This window comes from Nelusetta ayraudi, unplaced genomic scaffold, assembly GCF_046127955.1.
Source record: "Nelusetta ayraudi isolate G7.1 ecotype Tasmania unplaced genomic scaffold, CSIRO-AGI_Nayr_v1 ptg000017l, whole genome shotgun sequence".
Lineage (NCBI taxonomy): Eukaryota > Metazoa > Chordata > Actinopteri > Tetraodontiformes > Monacanthidae > Nelusetta > Nelusetta ayraudi.
Window position 1 is genome coordinate 4853024 of NW_027466067.1, and position 17738 is coordinate 4870761.

Below are 17738 nucleotides of genomic sequence, written 5' to 3' on the forward strand. Positions count from 1 at the left end.
ATAAAGTAATACTTTTAGATTTCAGGTTAACCTCAGTGATTAAAGTGTCTTATACCCTTTGTCAAGTCTCCTGCTACATATGGGGTCTATTTTCAGCAGCTGTGTTCTAGTCAGTAACCAGAAGAAATGAGGGGTGGGGCCGGAGGAATAATTCAATACTGTCATGTTTTCAGTAAAATCATATTCATCCAAATTAATTACTTTATGGTCATTTTAATTAAACTGTGATATAATACCAAACCTTTGGACAGTCAATTGCTCCACACATAATTTTGATTAATTTGTGGATTTCAATATGTATTAGACATCCTTAATGAGGCATTAACTGTGTGGTGGCAAAACCTGGGAATATCTTTAAAAGAGAAAGCAAAAAAAAAAAAAAAAAAACCCACGTTATTTTCATACGTTTCATATTTCGAAAGCAACCATGTTGAAAATATTTTGGCACTGTGAAAAACATTAAAGTTCCTTTTAGCCAGTTAGCAGATTACAAACAACATCTTGTAATAATTCACGAGGTCTGGGTCGTCACAGAATTTTCATCCTCTGTTAATGTTTAAATCAATGCAAAGAATTAGCTGTTTATTCATAAGGAAGTAAAAAGTCAATTTCAAAAGTCCAAGCTGCAAGTTCCAGTAAAACCATATCAAAAATAATATTTTTTTACTGACAACCTAATATTCCCAAACTATAAAGTTCAAATAATAATTGTAGTTAATCATATACAAAAGGTATCTCATGGATGATTTTAGAATAGTTCTCAGTCCTCAGTTGCCTCTCTTGCAGTGTAAAGGTTTTGTACCCGCTTACTTCACTTGACTGAGTTCCTCGCCTATCTCGAGGGGTGCTGCAAACAGCGTTGCACTGCATCCCCTTCTACACCCTCTGAGAGTGTGTTTGGTGGTCTGCCACAGTGATCAAAGTGCAGGAAAGAGGAGAGACTCACCACAGAGCGCGGCCTCTCGCTGAACGAACGCAGGGAAATACTACAGTCCTGCTCGAGCGCTCTCCTCCTCCGATCCGACTCAGCCAGCGGCAGGAGCATATCCATAGAGCGGCTGGTGTAGGGGTCCAGCTGACTCAGGGGGGATGTGGTCTGCGACAGGAGGTCGTGGAACTGCCGGACAAACGGGCACGACACACGGGCACAATGCGGCTGCATGTGAGGCACGTTTTCACAGCACCGTCGACACAGGCAGCTTTCCCCTGAGCTACATCCAAGCTTAATCCGAGACAAAAGACCCCCCATCCGTGGAGATTCTCAATTCTTTCTGGCCCAGTTTAATCTGCCTGGGAAATCAGCCCTGAGCATTTAACTGTTATGAGCATAATGATATAGAAAAATCTCTTCCCAAAATTAGATACACACTGCCGCAGAAAAAAAAAAAAAAAAAAAAAAAAATCCTGATCCATTTCCTCACAAAATGATGATTTAGAGCACTTTTGGTTTCGATGTAAAACTCTCTTGTTTAACACGGAAAAAATAACCGTGAAATTATCCATCATCCTCATAACGTTGGGCACCATGTGAACTCATTGATGCAAAGCCAGCCAATCTATTTCTGGAAACAAACTTGGCTTGACCGTTCTCCTCATCAGCAGCCTCACCATGATTGGGGACAGACGACGGGACTTGGTCGGCGCCTCCTCGTAGGGTCTCTCTGCAAGAGAGGCGATGATCCTCTTCCTGTGGCCCAGGGCGCTAATCTTGATAACCTGGGGGCGGGGGGGGGGGCAGAACAAGATACAAGGACGGGTTTTTACAGCACATTAATACTCTAAACAGTAGCCCGTATCCATTCTAAGCTAATAGAGACACGTCCAAAACACACTGACACACACACACACACACACACACACACACACACACACACAAAAATTTGGTGGCGTGCGCCCCTCGCTGGCAGGCGTCCGTGGGCAAACAGAAATGACTCTCGTCAATAATTCAGTCCCAATCTGTTTCGCCGTAAGCTTAAAGTACAGCACTGTCTCCTTCCTGGGACACTCCATAATTCAAGCTCCACGTTCGGACAAATAACAGAGAGGCATTTGGCTGATTGGATGAGCCTGAATGCGAAATAGCTGCGCCGCCTGAATCTGTTTCATTTGCAGGACCTTCGACCGGTGCAGGTTTGTTTCTGATGCGCACGTGAGCGCTAGCTCCTTTACAAGTGCCTGTGTGGCTGCAACCCTCAATAGAAGAAGCACAGGTTAATTTTATGTAGTCAAAACTCATTATCCCAGCACTGTACATTTGCATAATTGGCTATTAACATTCTTGCTCATCCAGTAAAGGTGGATGTTGAGTGATTAATGTTACATTTTGCAATTATGTCGCCGCTGCAAAACAATCCAACAGGCTCATATGGTTCTTTGTCTGAGGACTTCAATTATTTATACAGTGAGAGTCAGAAAGGCAGCGGAGGCAACTGCTCTGTCCTCTGGGTTCCTGGGTCTGCAGCCTCCCCCCCCCCCCCCCCCCCCTCACCCCCCGGACTCCTATTATCCTCATGTACAGAATCCCAGCGAGACCAGTGTGCAAGAGGTGTGTGAAATGTAATAAAGAGCCTTGGGATTACGCAGAAAATGTAAAGCAGCTCGTAGATCACACTGAGGCTTGATACTGCACGCGGCGAGATGCTGGAGAGGATGCGGGGAATGTAATGGAAAGCGAGTTCTGCCAAAATGCTCAGAGGCAGTTCTGCTTCTCTGCACACAGCAACTAATGTGCTCGGCTCTCACACCCATCTTTCTGTACTGCAGTCTGCTGGACACCGTTCCTAACACACTGCATATACGGTCTGCTCGGCAGCTGCTGCTGTGCCGCTGCTGTGCCGCTGCTCTTTGGCGTTTCTACACCGCTGCTGTCTGCGTTTATCGCACAGAACTGCAGACGCATGCGAAGAGACAACAAGATAAACCGGCTAATCCACCACTGCTACACTGCCCTGCTAATTGCTTCGTAATGATATCAGATCATCTTTTTAATTGTCTTGTTGCAATAAAATGTAAGCAATGCCTACGTGGTACAAGACGGGTTGTTCTCAAATTAAGGACGATACTGTGGAATTCAGGGTCCCCAGGCATTTAGACTTCCGACTATACCCGCAACCTCAACGTGTGAGGTGAAACATCTTCCTCCATGCCAATTGCACTGATAGATCGCACAAACACACAAAAACCGCAAAAAAAAAAAAGAAAAAAAGTGATATGCTGTCGAGAACATTTGCTACTATACAAGTCATTAACTGGTTCTCTTTTGCAATCACAAATTCTACACAATTATTTCTGTCATGATTACGGCAATTAGTCAGCTTATTGTTGTTGCATGCAGGATTTTTGATATGCATTTGCCTGTTCAGTATCTTTTTTTTAATAAGTTCTATGCAAATGCCTCCATCACCCAGCGCCTCTTTGTAATCTCTGCAGTCATACAGACAGTGCAAATATTGCAATTGGGCCTCCTTTTCTTCTGACAGACTTTGCTCAAAATGTCTTCAGGTCAACAAGGAATCTTTTTTTTTTTTTTTTTTTGCTCTCTCGTCACGTGCGAGCGCCACAATATCCGACGGAATAGAAGAGCAGGAGATGGTGTCTTACATTGATAATCTCCAGCTCCCACAGGTTCTTTACACACTCCAGTGTTCGGTAACCACTTGACAGAAAGTTGGGCAAATATTCATGCAGGCCAAGGCAGTCCAGCCAGGAGGCAAGGGATGTGCTGCCATCACAGCCCAGTGCCTTTACCTGCATTGAAGGGAAAGACATGTAAAGGAAACCGGTCCAGTAGCTCTGGGATGTTCTGACAAAATACGAATGATAAAATATTTTGACCCACAAAGGTAAATGCTGAACTGGTGCCACTGTACGTAGGCTAGAGTTCAGATGCAAATCCTGTGCTCACTTTGCACCACACTGCCAACCGTTCTTAAATATTCTCTCCACAACATCAAAAAAAAAAAAAAAGTACCTACTGCAGTGGGAGGTGGCCATGTTGCTTTTTAAAAAGTATCAAGGTAAACTTTGTGTGAGAAGCTTGTGCCAGCTATGTGCCGTCAGTGGGCGTTGATCCTCTCAGTTTACATTGTAGCCCACCTATGGGGGTGATTGAAATACTAAGTACTCTGTTCAGGGTGTTGATGTTGATATTTAACAAGTAAGTTGTCTGTTTTAATGTGGTAAGAGTTTATAAGCTTTAGCCTAAAGACCATCGGTGTTAGCAGCATTAGCAGAGGTGACAAGCTGATATTTACACACAGGGCTACCAATTTTTGAAGTCGGTTTGAATGGGAACTATTATGTTTGTCCTCCGTACATAATTGTTCAATTTCCTGCGGCTGTGCTTGCGTCTACTTTTCAGTCATCATCGTCTAATTGGCACTCCACTAGCACATATGGCTCCCATTAAGGCAAAACAATTCTTTGCACCGCACTGCTCTCGTGTGCTTCAGAATCATACTTTTCTGATGGTCTGGATGCTCTAATACTGATTTCACCCCTTCACTGAATGCCCTAATACTGATTTCACCCCTTCACTGAATGCCCTATTGGTGACGTAATGTTTTCACTGTGCTACTTAACATCAGTCTCCGCTTGCTTGCTGATATACTCCTAGCTGCAGCAGAGCTACCTAGCCACTAACTCCTTTGTGCCAGTTTTGTTTGATCATTCGTTTTGGGTGTTTAATGCAATCCAATCACTACTGCTTATTTACCGTCTGAGAGTAATCTGATGTAATTGAAGTAACAGAAGATGTGGAAGTGGCTGTTCAAAACCCATCCTCACTCGCAGTGGGAGGAAAACGCTGTTGCACAATTTGGGACAACACCGCGTGATTCACTATGTGATTTGGGACACAGATTTGAGACCTGTGTGGAGAGAAGGTGTGAGGTCTGACTCAGTTGTGTGAGTCTCAAGTTCAGTGTTTGAGAGCGTTTACCCTGCATTCACCTTAATGCAAAGTCTAGCCTAGGGGTCACTTGTGTCACTGCAACTTAAGGTGCATGTTTTCCCAAAAACTGAATAATAAATCTTACTTACAGCGCCACATCATAATTACATTCTTATTTCCCCAGCTGTTCACTCTCCTGTACAGTAGACCATATTCACACTTAGTTTAATGGTAAATTCAAACTAGAACGATAGCAGCAGCTGATAGATATTAGTAAAACGTTCCTATCGTCGTGTACTTTTGACCCTGAAAATGAATTTTGCATACATCGAATGCACAATCTTTTCCATCTGGCTTAATTTATCTATTTCCCTCCTTCCCATCTACTACTTTTAACAGCATGGCGATATTTTGACCTTTTAATTCTCAGACACTGTCAGTCAATGTCTTCTCTCGGTGCTCAGCTTGAGCTATGATGTTAACTACCTTGGGCAAGCTGCGTGCCGCATGGAGGATTTTCTTTCTGTGTCCCGGGTCAGTGATCCCGATGTCTCTGAGATCCTGGTCCTCCATCACGTTACTTCCCTGCATGTGAACAAACGTAAGAGGCACGAGCAAGAAAACGCACTCACGCACACGTGAACGCAAACACACGCTCAGACGTTCCCACATGGTACACTTGTGTGTGCATGCAAACAAATACTCTGAGACCTCGGAGCCCATGCACAGAGAACAAACACGATGTAGGCGTAACATAGTGCACTTAACCCGCATACTAACGCGAACAGCTGCACGTAGGGAGAAACTGTGAGCCATTATTCACACATAAAAGTGCGACCGCTAATCAATGACATACGCGACCTAGGTCAATAAATGAATCGTGACTTGTGCTATGCTAATATTACCACTGGCAATGTCTCGCTTTTGCCGCGATGCACGCGCTCTCTCACACACACAAGGGAGCCGAGTGGGAGGAAAATGAACTTAAATGAATTGCGCACGCCAAGAGTAATCAATCTGATGAGGTGCGCCTCCGAGGGAACAAAGCCTTTTACGACTGCAGCAGCACCTATTGGATCTCCGCTGCTCAGTCTCACCAACACGTTCCATAAAGTGTTGATACTATGTCGCTACAAATAGGAGAACAAATTCTTATTTAGGCCACGCAAACATCGTCGTCACCCCCCCCCCCCCTCATGGCACCATATGAAATCTTGTCTGTTTCTTTTCTCTTGTGTACTTGTGTAGTCGTCTAGTGTTGCCTTGCCTCCCTCTGGAATGCTGCATTTTGATTCTTCCTGGCCACAAAGTTGAGACATATACTGTGGTCTTTTGTCAGCCTGCTCTTTGCACGGATTGGTTTCAGTGCACGATGCAGCAGCATTTGTTAGCCTGTGTGCAGTTAGGACGCGACCCACTCATCACTCGAATAAAAGGTCAGAATAGAGCAGGAGCCTAAAATAGATTCTTTATGTTTGGTAAAACAACTCTCAGATTTGATGATACTGGTCCAAATTCTTTATTTCATCCTGCATTTGAATGATGTGATGGAAGAGTCATGTTGAAGTGTTGCATAGTTTTACAGTGATGGCAGTCTGATTTGTTCTGAGCCTATTTGCAGACTTGGCCGTGGTAGAACTTCTCTATTGCACAAAGAAAAGCACTGAGTTTATGCAACACTGGCCTAGCATTTCTCAGTAACTAAAAATACATGGGGTATCATTTGGAGACATTTTATATTCATGTGCGTTTTTAAAGAATTAAGGTGTTACTGTGGTCAGAAGGAGAATTCAGTTTATTCTTATAGATTTTCTTGTACGTTAAAGTAGTAAAAGAGAGTGGGCTGCGGCTTCTGATGCAATATTTATGCTGGAAAGATGCAATGCTAATGCATGACGGGAAACTTTGTAAGATGTTTCACACATGAGCTTTTTGCCTCGTTGCAACATCAGCGTACACATAAAAAAAAAAAAAAAAAACACCAAAAGCTTTTTTTTTTTAAAAGCGTCTAATATAATATAATGGACCCTGGGAACAAGTTTCTGCATGTCAAATCTAGTTAAATTGATCACATCTGCCTGGCATCATGTAAAAGGGCACAGGACTTAACACTCACAGTGTCTGAACGGCATCTCTGACCTTTCCCCTGTTTGCAACCTCAACAAACTGTTGAGGAGATAATGATGGGTCTCTATGGTGCCCAAGAGACATGTTACGTACATGATTAGATGACAAAATTCTTTTTTTTTTTCAGCTTGTAACGAACCTGTTGAAAAAACCTTTGACAATTAGTGAGTTGTTTGTTGCAGTTTATCTACCAAAATAGTCGACATCCAGGATTAAAATGAGTAAATTATGAAAGTATTTTGATTTGGCAGTTATGTTCTTATTCTTATTTTTTTTTTTAAATCTATGCTTTTAGGAAAATCCACAGCAAACATTATCATAGTGATGTACAAAGATAATCTAGTATTTAAATTTTTCTTTACATGATGCTTGATAGTGAAGTAGAATTTTTTTTTTTTTTTTTTTAGGATAATTAAGACACAAGATCAACTTAAGCATGTGTCCTGCCGGCAGTCTCTGCATAAATCTCACATTTTCCGACAGATTACACACGAACAATTAATCGCTTTAGTTCTAATCTATATCACACACCCATACAACATTCATCCCCGCGACTGTGTCTGTGTACATATTGCTGCTCGAGGCTTCTTGGCAGCTAATGAGCAAACACAAATCTGAGCCTGGAGCTGGCATCTGCAGCGCACCTCGTGGTAGGAGTGATCGCATGTTCGCGTAACGTTGTGATCTCGTGCCTCGCCATAAGGGGAAAAAAACCAAACAGAGCAGCAGACTTTAGCCGTAACACATTGTGGGATACATCCGCTTTTCCTCTGAGCATACTGGTCTCACTTAACAAAGCTCTGCTGCGACTGATGGAACGTGGAACCCAGGAGGCAATTCCACATTTACCCTTTGGTTAGGAGTAAACGTGGACATTTGGACCCCTTACCAAAGGGTAAGCATGGACATTTGTTAGACCCTTTGGCTAAGTGCATTCACAGTGTGCAGCCATGTTGCAGGCCAATATGCCCTGTGTCCTGGTGTATTCTGAATTGGAATATCAAGCTTCGCTGAAATGTGCTCTGAAGTCAGACATTTGATGATTTATCCACAGAGAAAACTGAGTTTGTCCAACTGTCATACATCTTGAAATTGTGCTTTGTTGGGTTAAAGCAAGCTGTGGCATAACTACAAACACACCATGCACTCAGTGTTTGTGTTTCTGCATGCAAAGTGTTCAGATCATAAACTGCACCGCGTTTGGGGATAAACAGGGGTCAAGTTCAGCTAAAAATTGGAGGATCCAATAATGGGGAAAGAGTTGACCGGAATTGTTTAATAAATTAGACAGTATGATTGGGATTGCTGGGGGAAAATGTAATGGGCTCTGGCTGCCATTTGTCTTGCCAGTGGTGACAGGCCATATTCTTGAAAGGCATTCAGTGTGGGGGGCCATAAATCTTAGCTGGGTCATCAGACATTGCTGGGGTGAAGAGGAGCTATAAAAGGGGATGAGGGAGAGGAGGCTGAGGGGGGGAGAGGAGAAGAAGAAAGGGGAGGAAGTCACTGAGAGACAAGCAGAGGGCAAGTGAGCAGAGTGGTGACATCCAAAGACCAAAGCAACCGGGCCATCGTAGGCAGGCAGGCAGGCAGGCAGGCAGGCAGGCAGAGGCAAGAGTGATGCAAAGTGGAAGCGACCCCTGTGGGATGACGTGCGGCAGGTGACTCACCATGAATCGTAGGTCGTCAAAGCCATTGAGCAGGAACTTGCTCTCGTACTGCGGCAGCCCCACGTGCTCCAGCCACTCTCCCACCGGCTGGTCCAGGGCTTTACCACAGGCCCCATCTGCCGAGAGAGGGAAGCGCTTCAGCAGGGAGAAGCCGTTCAGCCGGTAGCAGCGGCACTCAGAGGACGACACATGGCATTGCCACATCATCCTCGGCCAGCGGAAGCAGAGCCGAGTGCAGCAGCACCAGGCGGGGTTGGGGGGAGACAGGGTCCAGGCCGAGGGGGAGGGGGGTTGAGTGGCTCCCAAGGTAAAAGGCGGGGGCCAGCTAACTCACACACAGAAGGAGGGAAAAGGAGGTGGTGCAGGGGCCCCGTTCAAGCCCCGCCGGGGACTGACTAGGCTAATGTTACACCCACTGGTGTTAGTGTGACTGGCTGAGGATGTCAGGCGAGGGTGGAGGTAGTGCAGGGGAGGACGCCCATCGGAAGCTCGGCAGCGTTAGTTTAGGTGGTGCGAGGCCACCGTGGAATCTTCTGACAAACGGGGTTCACTAAAACATCCCTTCAGTGAGCAGATGAGCTAACAGAACAACCGAGTGCCTAGCTAGTCCAAGAACGTAGCAAGAAGCGTACGCTGCCCGTCGAGACTAAACACTAAAGTGACAATTGGAAAATCACTAAATCAGACATTTTTTTAACAAAGGTGTCAGACATTAGATATAACTCTGAGCTAAACCTCGAGTGTCCCCCATCCCCACTAAAATTGTCAACGACTCCAACAAGGTGCAAACCCAGAAATACAAAGTTTCCCCCAAAATGATATTTGTCATGGTTTTGACCACATACTTGTAAAGCTCTGGCTGAGTCCCATGGCTTCATTGGTCAACCTCTTTGAGAGCTAGGACACGGCTCATACAATGAAGGTAGCAGCATTCTAAAGCACAGTTGAGGTACTCATGGTATTATTTTTTTATATATAGATCTATATATATTTGTATATATGGGGATACACATTTGCCACAAAGGAGCACGGACATTGAACAATCTACATCCAAGATTTTTTTTTCTTTCCCAAAAACAAAAAATGAAAATGTTGGCTTAGAATTTCCACAGCGTGCTGATTCCAAATTCCTCAATTCATGATCAAATCCAGGTATAGATCCCTCGGTAAATCTCCGGGTCAACCAACAACTGGTGGGAAAAACGCTGAGTGTCCTTGGCGGTGCCAGTGTTTCCTGCGCTGCCCAGCGTTCACTCTCCTCGGCTGGCTGCTGGCTGCGCGACTCTGCCGCGGAACGTGCTTCTCATCTCCCAGCGCGGCGAGAAAGAGAGAGAGAGGGGAAAAAAAATATATCCAAGCTGACGTTCCCCCTCTCGTCCCCTTTTTCTGAGAGAAGGCAGGTGAGCCTTTGGTTTTTGGAGGATGACTGCAGGACGGCAGTTTCGCAGGGGTTAGGCTAGCTCCTTTCCGGGGCGGGCGCCCTCAGCTGCCGACCCGGCCCACCTGGTCCTTGTTCCGCTCCTCCCCGCTGCTGGGTGGTGCTGGCAGCCCTGTGTGCTCAGGGCAGAGCTTTGCTGCATCCCCTGCCTGTCTGAGTCGTGGCGAGGCTCACACAGATGCAGTCACAGCAGCTGCTCCTGGCTCTCTCTCTCTCTCACACACTCTCTCTCTCTCCCTCTCTCTCTCTCTCTCTCTCACACACACACACACGCGCGCGCGCTTACGACCGCCGCCACCAACACACCCCCCTCCCACTCTAACCTCCCGCCCTCCCCCCCACCTCCTCACAGCTCGCGGGGCATAACGTCCTGACGCCAGCTACTTTTCCACCCCCCCCCCCTCTCTGTGCTCAGGAGATCACAGGTCCTGCCTTCGCAGCCTCACGTCCTTTGCGAGCGTCCGCGGCAGGCGGCAGACTCAATGAGCATCATCACCCCCCACCTGCCCGCCCCTCTTCATCCGCACAAATCTCCTCTCTCCCTCTCTTTCTGCCCCCCAAACCCCCACCTCCCCAGCTCCTCTTTGTGACTCTCCCACCTCCCCACCACCACGGCCGCCACTGCCACCTCCTTCTCCTTGCTCCTCTGCTCTCGTCCTCTCTCTGCTGCTTGCCGTCTGCCGCTCTCCGTCTCATAGCCCCATTCCCCACACCGTGTGATGATCGCACTGCAGGGCTGCCGCGATGCCGCCTGATGAAGTGGGGTGCTGCTCCACGCAACCACCCCTCTCTCTTTCTCTCCCTCTCTTCCTCACTCTATCGCCTCCCCGCCCCTCTCCGTCTTGCGCTCTCCCCTCCTTCCATGCCTCCACCTCTCATGTGATGCAAACACACACACACATACACACACCTCCTCGCATTCCGTCTCGTTACCCCTTCTCCTCTACACTTGCTCGCACGTCTCTCCTCTCTCCAACCTCACCCCACATCACCCCTTCCTCCTGTCCCCCCCGCTGCACTGATTAGAATTGCACAGCGGCACTCTGTTCTTGCCAGTGCAGAAAAGGACACCGAGCGTCAGAGGCACGGGGGGACAAGAGCACAAGAGTACCCCACCACCACCACCACCACCACCACCACCCAAAATCACAGACAGTTTCTGCAAAGGGTGACCAAAATGGGAAGGATGAAAGAGGGTGGCTTGCCTTGTACAGGGGTAGCACCCGTGTATTTTTTGTTTGTTTGTTTGCGGTTGTTAAGTCTAAAATGGAATATTAGAACTCAGCATCTCCTCGGGTGCCCTGCGTATTAGCAGATGGCTTAAATTCATTTAGGTCTTACTTTGATGATGCGACAACGGGGGGGCAGCATGGATTTAAGTCAGTGGAAGCCTAATGCACTCTTAGAGCATGGGGAGAAGAGAAGGAGGAAAATACAAAGGGAGCAGAAGACAAGAAAAGAGGAGAACACTTCAAGTCCCATCTTTTCTGCATCTCAGGCAGCATGACAGACGAGGGAGAATTCCATTATGTTCTTCCAGATGCTCATGTCGCATCATCCATTTTTAGGGCACAACGGAGGCTACTGACATGGAGGGGGGGGGGGAATGCGTAAACAAGTGGGATGAAAATTTAAAATGTAGACAGATTCCACTCAAATGAGTCACTCTTGGGGAGGTTGGGGCAGGCTGTCTTTGAAAGGCTCGCGGTCGACTGCAGGACCTGCCTGCTCCAGCTCGGCAGCCCGTGTGCATGTTTGCCGTTATCAGGGTAAAGCTGAAGGCGGGACGTAATTATGCAAGCCTTCGACCTCCTCACACATTCCCAGATGGGCAGCTTGCCGCTTGGTGAGGCGGTCAGGGCGAAGGAGGAAGCGTTGCCAGCAGAAGGAAAGCAAAGAGGAGGCTTATTGATTGAACCTCCTCCGTAATTGGCTGCCTGTTCCCTCCTGTTGCTCCGGCGTTAACGATCAGGTAAAGGCCAAGTCGGGTCTCTGCGAACGGGTCGGCCATCCGCAAGGTGTAGCGCTGATCATTTGTTCTGTGGAGGAGCAGCCGCTGTCAGATTTGCCAGGGCTCAGCAGTGGAAGTGAAGGAAGGAGTGAAAGAGACTGATAAGAGAGGGGGTAAAGACCATTTAGAGGAGGAGGGCGCTGAAACATGAGGGGAGATGAGATGGTAATAGAAGGTAAGAGAGGCTGGAGTGGACTAATTATGATTCACGACAAGATCCCGCAACGCCTTCTTGAGCCTGCCGCCAAAATCGGCTATTACGCCGCACTATTCAGACAAAGAGTGGTAAAAATACCTGCCACCTCCTTCCAATTACGCCCATTCATTTGGGACAACAACACCTCCCACAGTAGTGGAACCTAATTACAGACTTGACAGAGAATCCGATGCTCCTTCGTTGGGCGGAACTGGGTCACCGTCTGATCCCCAGTTTAAACAGGACGAGCTGCTATCCAAGTGTGGCCCGTTGCTATTTATCCGATCTGGATGTTTCTCAGAGGGGAGCCCAGAAAGACCTATTTTACAGCCCAAAAGGTCGAGGTTGAGGCTGGATAGAGTTGGCCCTTCTCTATCAGAGTGCTAGAGGCTTGTCAACACGCCCAAGCGGTGGAGAAAATGAGCCGCAAAGCTGAATTAATTCAGTGGGAAGTGAAGGCGGACTGCTTTCCCTTTGAACATCAGTGCGTGCCTGTACACAAGCCGAGACGATGCCTCCTGTGTGCCGTTAGCCCGCCGTGCTCGCCTCTATCTTTTTAAGCCCGTTTAAGTCCGTTTTTTCCTCTAAGCACACAATCAAGGCGCTTGTGACGAGCATACAGGCCTGACAAGCTCATTCTTTGACAGAGTGGCAGAAGATTGAAGGGCCGTGTTTTTTTTTTTCTGATGGCTGCCGCAGATGAACGAGCTGTCCTCAGGATGCAAATGGTAGAAAAGACAAAAACAGCTACAGAGGGATAAGGGTTTCCCAACTCTGCTGCAACACTAAGGCACAGGTAGAATGAATGAAAAGTGACAATTTGCTATTCAGTCTTTGTGAAATCTGCCTCATCTCCCTCCTCACTCTCACCCCCCGGCGGCTGATAAGTCTGAAGTGGTGCCTGTTTGTTTCCCTTTCATTACAATGACAGAGAAAAGAAAACGCAGCCTCTCAACTAGGCGGCGCATACAAAACAGTGACAAAAACCAACCTAGCGTAGCTATTTCTGCACGATCTACGATTCAAATCGGATCGGCAACGGCATGACTCAGCCGTATCTGGGACACTTTTCAGTATGCCTTTCTTCAAACCAGGCCTAAAAATAGCACACCTATATGTGCTCACAAGGGGGTAAAAAAAAACCAAACAACATATTTTCTGTTACGCAACATGGAATCACCTCGGGTGTTAATCGTTTACATGGCAGTTAATATGAAGGTGTGTAAGTGCAGGATGAGAACTAGTTATATAAAAAAAAATAACCTGTCTCCTTTTTGCTACAAAAGAGAGAGTTGATTCCCCTACAGCTGGAGCCTTAGCCATTTACTACACAGTGGTCCAGTCAGTTGAGGCCAATTGTAGCCATGGACTCTTGTGTCAATAGTTGGCATACAAAAAACACACAAACACCACACTGCTTGTCTGGAACTCTCTAATGCCATAGGTCTATGGGGTCAAAAGTCAACTTTGTCCTAGAGACATGGGGCCACTTGCAGGTTCATCGGGATCCCTCAAGACACAGCCACGTCAAATTTGGGTCTTCTAGCCCATGAGGAACCCCGAAACCCGAACCCTAATTCCAGCAGTAACCCTAACCCTAATGCCATGCAAGTCTATGGGGTCAAAAGTCAACTTTGTCCTAGAGACATGGGACCACTTGCAGGTTCATCGGGATCCCTCAAGACACAGCCAAAAAAACTTTCTTCCTCCAAGAAATACAGCTTCTGTGCAGGAGGTTACACTGGATATCCCGGCTGAAAATGTGACGTTCACGTCATCATTGCATTGCAACACAAGTTGGGCATGTGCATCTTCTGGACTCTTCAACGATGCCACATAATCAGTATAAAGACATGTCTTACATGTTTATCTTGTGTTATTTCTTCGAGGATGGAGTCCACATCCGCCTCAGGCCACCACAGAGCGGATTTCGCTGCTGTGAAACTCAAGAATGGTTGAAGTGGATTCGAAAATGTCACCAGAGCCTCCATTGGAGTGGTAGTGAAATGTCAATTGTTTAACTTTACATTCATTCTCTGCTCATTTTAAACAGTACCTCCTATCTCGGTGGAATTTTCACATTTTGAATGCTTTTACTCCTCTTTGTCACTCCCTTGAAAGATACTTCTCATCCACATTTGACATTTATTATTACCTAGATTTGAAAAGTATTAATTAAAACGAAAATGTAGGTTTTAATTATCTGCAGTGTCCACACGACAACTTAAAGAATTTAAAACTGTATCAATGATACATGAAGACTTTAACATTGTGTCTACTCAGCTACTAAGTTTATTAATTGTTCAAACTCTTATCTGCTGTGAGCTTTGTCATTTTAACTTCGTAGACTGGAAGCCTTTGCAAGAAGACGGCGTAGAGGTGTGATCGAAGCGCTGTCAGGCATGTGCAAATACCGTCCTGAAATATTGGCCAATATTTTACCACTCCTGCCCCCTCTTTCTGTGCAGCCAGTCTTGCACCTTACCGTGGTCAGCAAATTAATATCTGATGCACACATAGCATGGCTAATGAAGGTTTCGGTCTTAATAAATCTGCTGAGACCTCTAAATGTCGGCCCTGTGCAGGCAGGCAGCAGCAGCGGCCGTTACACAACAGTGTGTGATGAAACCACCTTATGGCAGATTGTCTTCTGGAGGTAGGTTTAACACTGTATCAACTCGGGGAATGTTATTTAAACAAACGGAGCTGATGCCAGCTGGCTTCTCTGCCTGAAGGACACTCGATTAAGTGTGCTATCAATTCAAGCCCCATCGAGGTGCACAATAACTCCAGGAGAGAAAATATGACAGCCGGGGAAATCTGGAATTAGATTTTCTATAAAGTGGGAACCTCATAAAAAAAAAAAGAATAACAATGAAGTGCGAAACAAATATCAGGTTCGGTGTCGGTGATTTACGACCTTCCAGCTCATGTGCTTTCAGTGCTGGGAATCAGTCGCTCACTATAGGTAATTAGACACAGAGAGTTGCACCAAACATGACACCAAGCATCAGTCACAGGGCTGATGTCACTGGTTGCATTACTAAGAACTAGGATCCAGACCGAGTGCTCTTGGACAGCCACAGAGGATCCAAGCCTGCACACTTGGGAGATGACTGCCGTATTCCGTGGCATCAGCAACTCTTGCGATAGTTGTGGAATTGATGTCGGATATCATTGTGTTACCAGCCTTCTGACTCTTAAGCAGATTAATATTGGGCCTTCTCACAGAATGTTGGTTGAAATTGAGTCACGGAGGATTTGGGTGAGACAGCAGAACAACACAAAAGGCAAAAAAAGAAAATGTCAGTTTAATTTGTAGCGCTGTCCGTGGTGCTGAGGCAACGGGCGGCTACGGCTGCATTATTGACTTTGTTGAGCAGCAATATGCAGCATGTAGAAAATGGTCATTTCAAAATGATTTCAAAATTACTGAAAAATATCTTTTAATTGTCAAAATGTTGTAATTATGACACCTCAATTATGACATGATCTAAGCGAGTACAACTACTACTAATTAAACAACTGCTGGCTTCTCACACACTGGCGTATACTGATGTTTCTTCCTATAGCTTATTCAGGTGGAAGCGCAGTTTGACATGCTGGAAGTGTCCCTGCCCCTGCAGGAGAAATTGATCGCATTGCGCCATGGATGGATTTTCTAGTGATTCTGAGCTAAGGTCTTTTCCTTTTAATTCAGTTGCCGGTGATTAGTTTTGTTATTTTGCTAATGCAAAACCATTTAAGAATATACTTCATCCTTAACTAGTTTTAATTTAGTTTTGATGGAGTTGGTTCATCAGTGACATGGAAAGACATTAAGAGCCTGACATTCTGAGAAATAACAGGCTGTACTTTTGGATTCCAATTCATTAACATTGACTGTTACATAAGTTCGAAAAAGCTTAATCATCATGTAAAAAATAGCCTTGATAACTGAGACTTACTTAATGTCTTGGTAGCATGTTTTCACAATAATCTCACAAAAATGATCCACATGAGTTACAAAAATTTGTTGCTGTGGAGGAAACGGGTGGTGCTGTGTTACCTGAGCTCAGTGCAGGCTGTTTTTCTCTGGAGGTTTCAATGCCGGCTCCAATCAAGTTCATGATCTTCTCAATCTGTTTGAAGAAAAGAAAAATGCTCAAGAAAAAAAAACAAAACAGAATTGTCCTTGAAAAGCTGTTTCTATTAAAATTAAAATTACTGCTCATCCCCATTAAATTATTTACACTGCTTTAATTATCTAACTTTATACCACCACTTTACTGCCAAAGTTGTGTTCTGAGCAGGCTGACAGAGCAGCACTGGGCGAGGTGTTCTGCTGCTGGCAGCGCTGGCAGGAGGTTTGGGTTGCTTTACCGTGATGGATTATAAGCAACAGTTGAGCATAGACAACTATCAAATAACTGACCCACCACTTCATGGAAACACCGCAAGGCATTAAAGTGAGTTACGACCAGGGAAAAAACGTGAACTGAATTAAACTTGATTACTGGAGCGTATTGCCCTGCACCAAGTCATCGTCAGGAGACACCGATCTGTTGCCGGCTGCTTCTTGGGGGAAGTGCTTGATTGCCCTCTCAGACCTACATTATTAAGGCTTCATACAGCATACGGCAACAGCTTCACTGCTAGGTTAAGTGAGCGCACCGCTGCATGCAGGAGATTACACAGCCAGTCAGAGAGGAACCGTGCGGGGGCTTAGAGGCAAAACTGTTTACTTAGGAGATTTTTTTGGTGTTTTCTGGAGGACATCAGATGCAGTTACAGGTCATTGTTTGTTCTGTTTCATATACCGTAATCATTCTTTGGCAAATTATCAATATGTCAAGAGCACAGCTGTGACACTCAGAGCTTCAAGGGCAACAGGAACTCATGCACAGTGTCCCGGTCGCCTCATTATAAAGACAGCAGTCTAACAGATTGATGTCATCTCGTGTTGTCTTTATCCGCTGAAGAATCCGATATCCCCCAACTCCGTGTTTTCACAATTTAAAAAAAAAAAAAACGCCAATTAGCAAGCTGGTGTCACCTAAAATTCCGTCTGCCAGCCGGAACGACTCCGGCTGGGAACTAAATTTAGAATCACTGGAGGAGCCTATTCACGATCAGCTATGATTTTTCTTTTTTTTCCCGAGCCTGAAAAGCTGATTCTGCTTCTACTAGTGACACTAGAGACGCAGCCAGGCTCATTTGATGTAATATTTAGTGTTTGAAAAAGCCTGATGCTCTTCGCTAGTGGCATCAACACTGTGGAAAAGTCTTGATTCATTTGGAAGACAGGCACGTGGGACGCTTCACATATGCCTGCAGCAGTTCAGAGCTCGCATTACTCCTTGAATTAACCCAGTTACATTCTACAACGCGCGCGCGCACACACACACACACACACACACACACAC

General features: G+C 45.9%; 2 protein-coding genes across 9 annotated transcripts in view; one reads left to right on the forward strand and one right to left on the reverse strand.

Moving 5' to 3' along the window:
• Positions 1 to 17738, forward strand: part of phc2b (polyhomeotic homolog 2b (Drosophila)) — a 335956-nt gene that overhangs the window by 52199 nt on the left and 266019 nt on the right. The window lies entirely within an intron of this gene.
• Positions 1 to 17738, reverse strand: part of anks1ab (ankyrin repeat and sterile alpha motif domain containing 1Ab) — a 37545-nt gene that overhangs the window by 10066 nt on the left and 9741 nt on the right. For all 8 annotated transcript variants that reach the window (XR_012926528.1, XM_076024889.1, XM_076024895.1 and 5 more), the window contains exons 2-7: positions 16382 to 16454; positions 8689 to 8804; positions 5378 to 5476; positions 3601 to 3747; positions 1609 to 1716; positions 947 to 1117 (exon numbers count right to left, since the gene is read on the reverse strand). Coding sequence is in view for 7 of the 8 variants with exons in the window: in XM_076024889.1 (XP_075881004.1) it covers positions 947 to 1117; positions 1609 to 1716; positions 3601 to 3747; positions 5378 to 5476; positions 8689 to 8804; positions 16382 to 16454 (714 nt within the window). In the remaining variant the exon portion in view is untranslated. The remainder of the gene's footprint in view (positions 1 to 946; positions 1118 to 1608; positions 1717 to 3600; positions 3748 to 5377; positions 5477 to 8688; positions 8805 to 16381; positions 16455 to 17738) is intronic.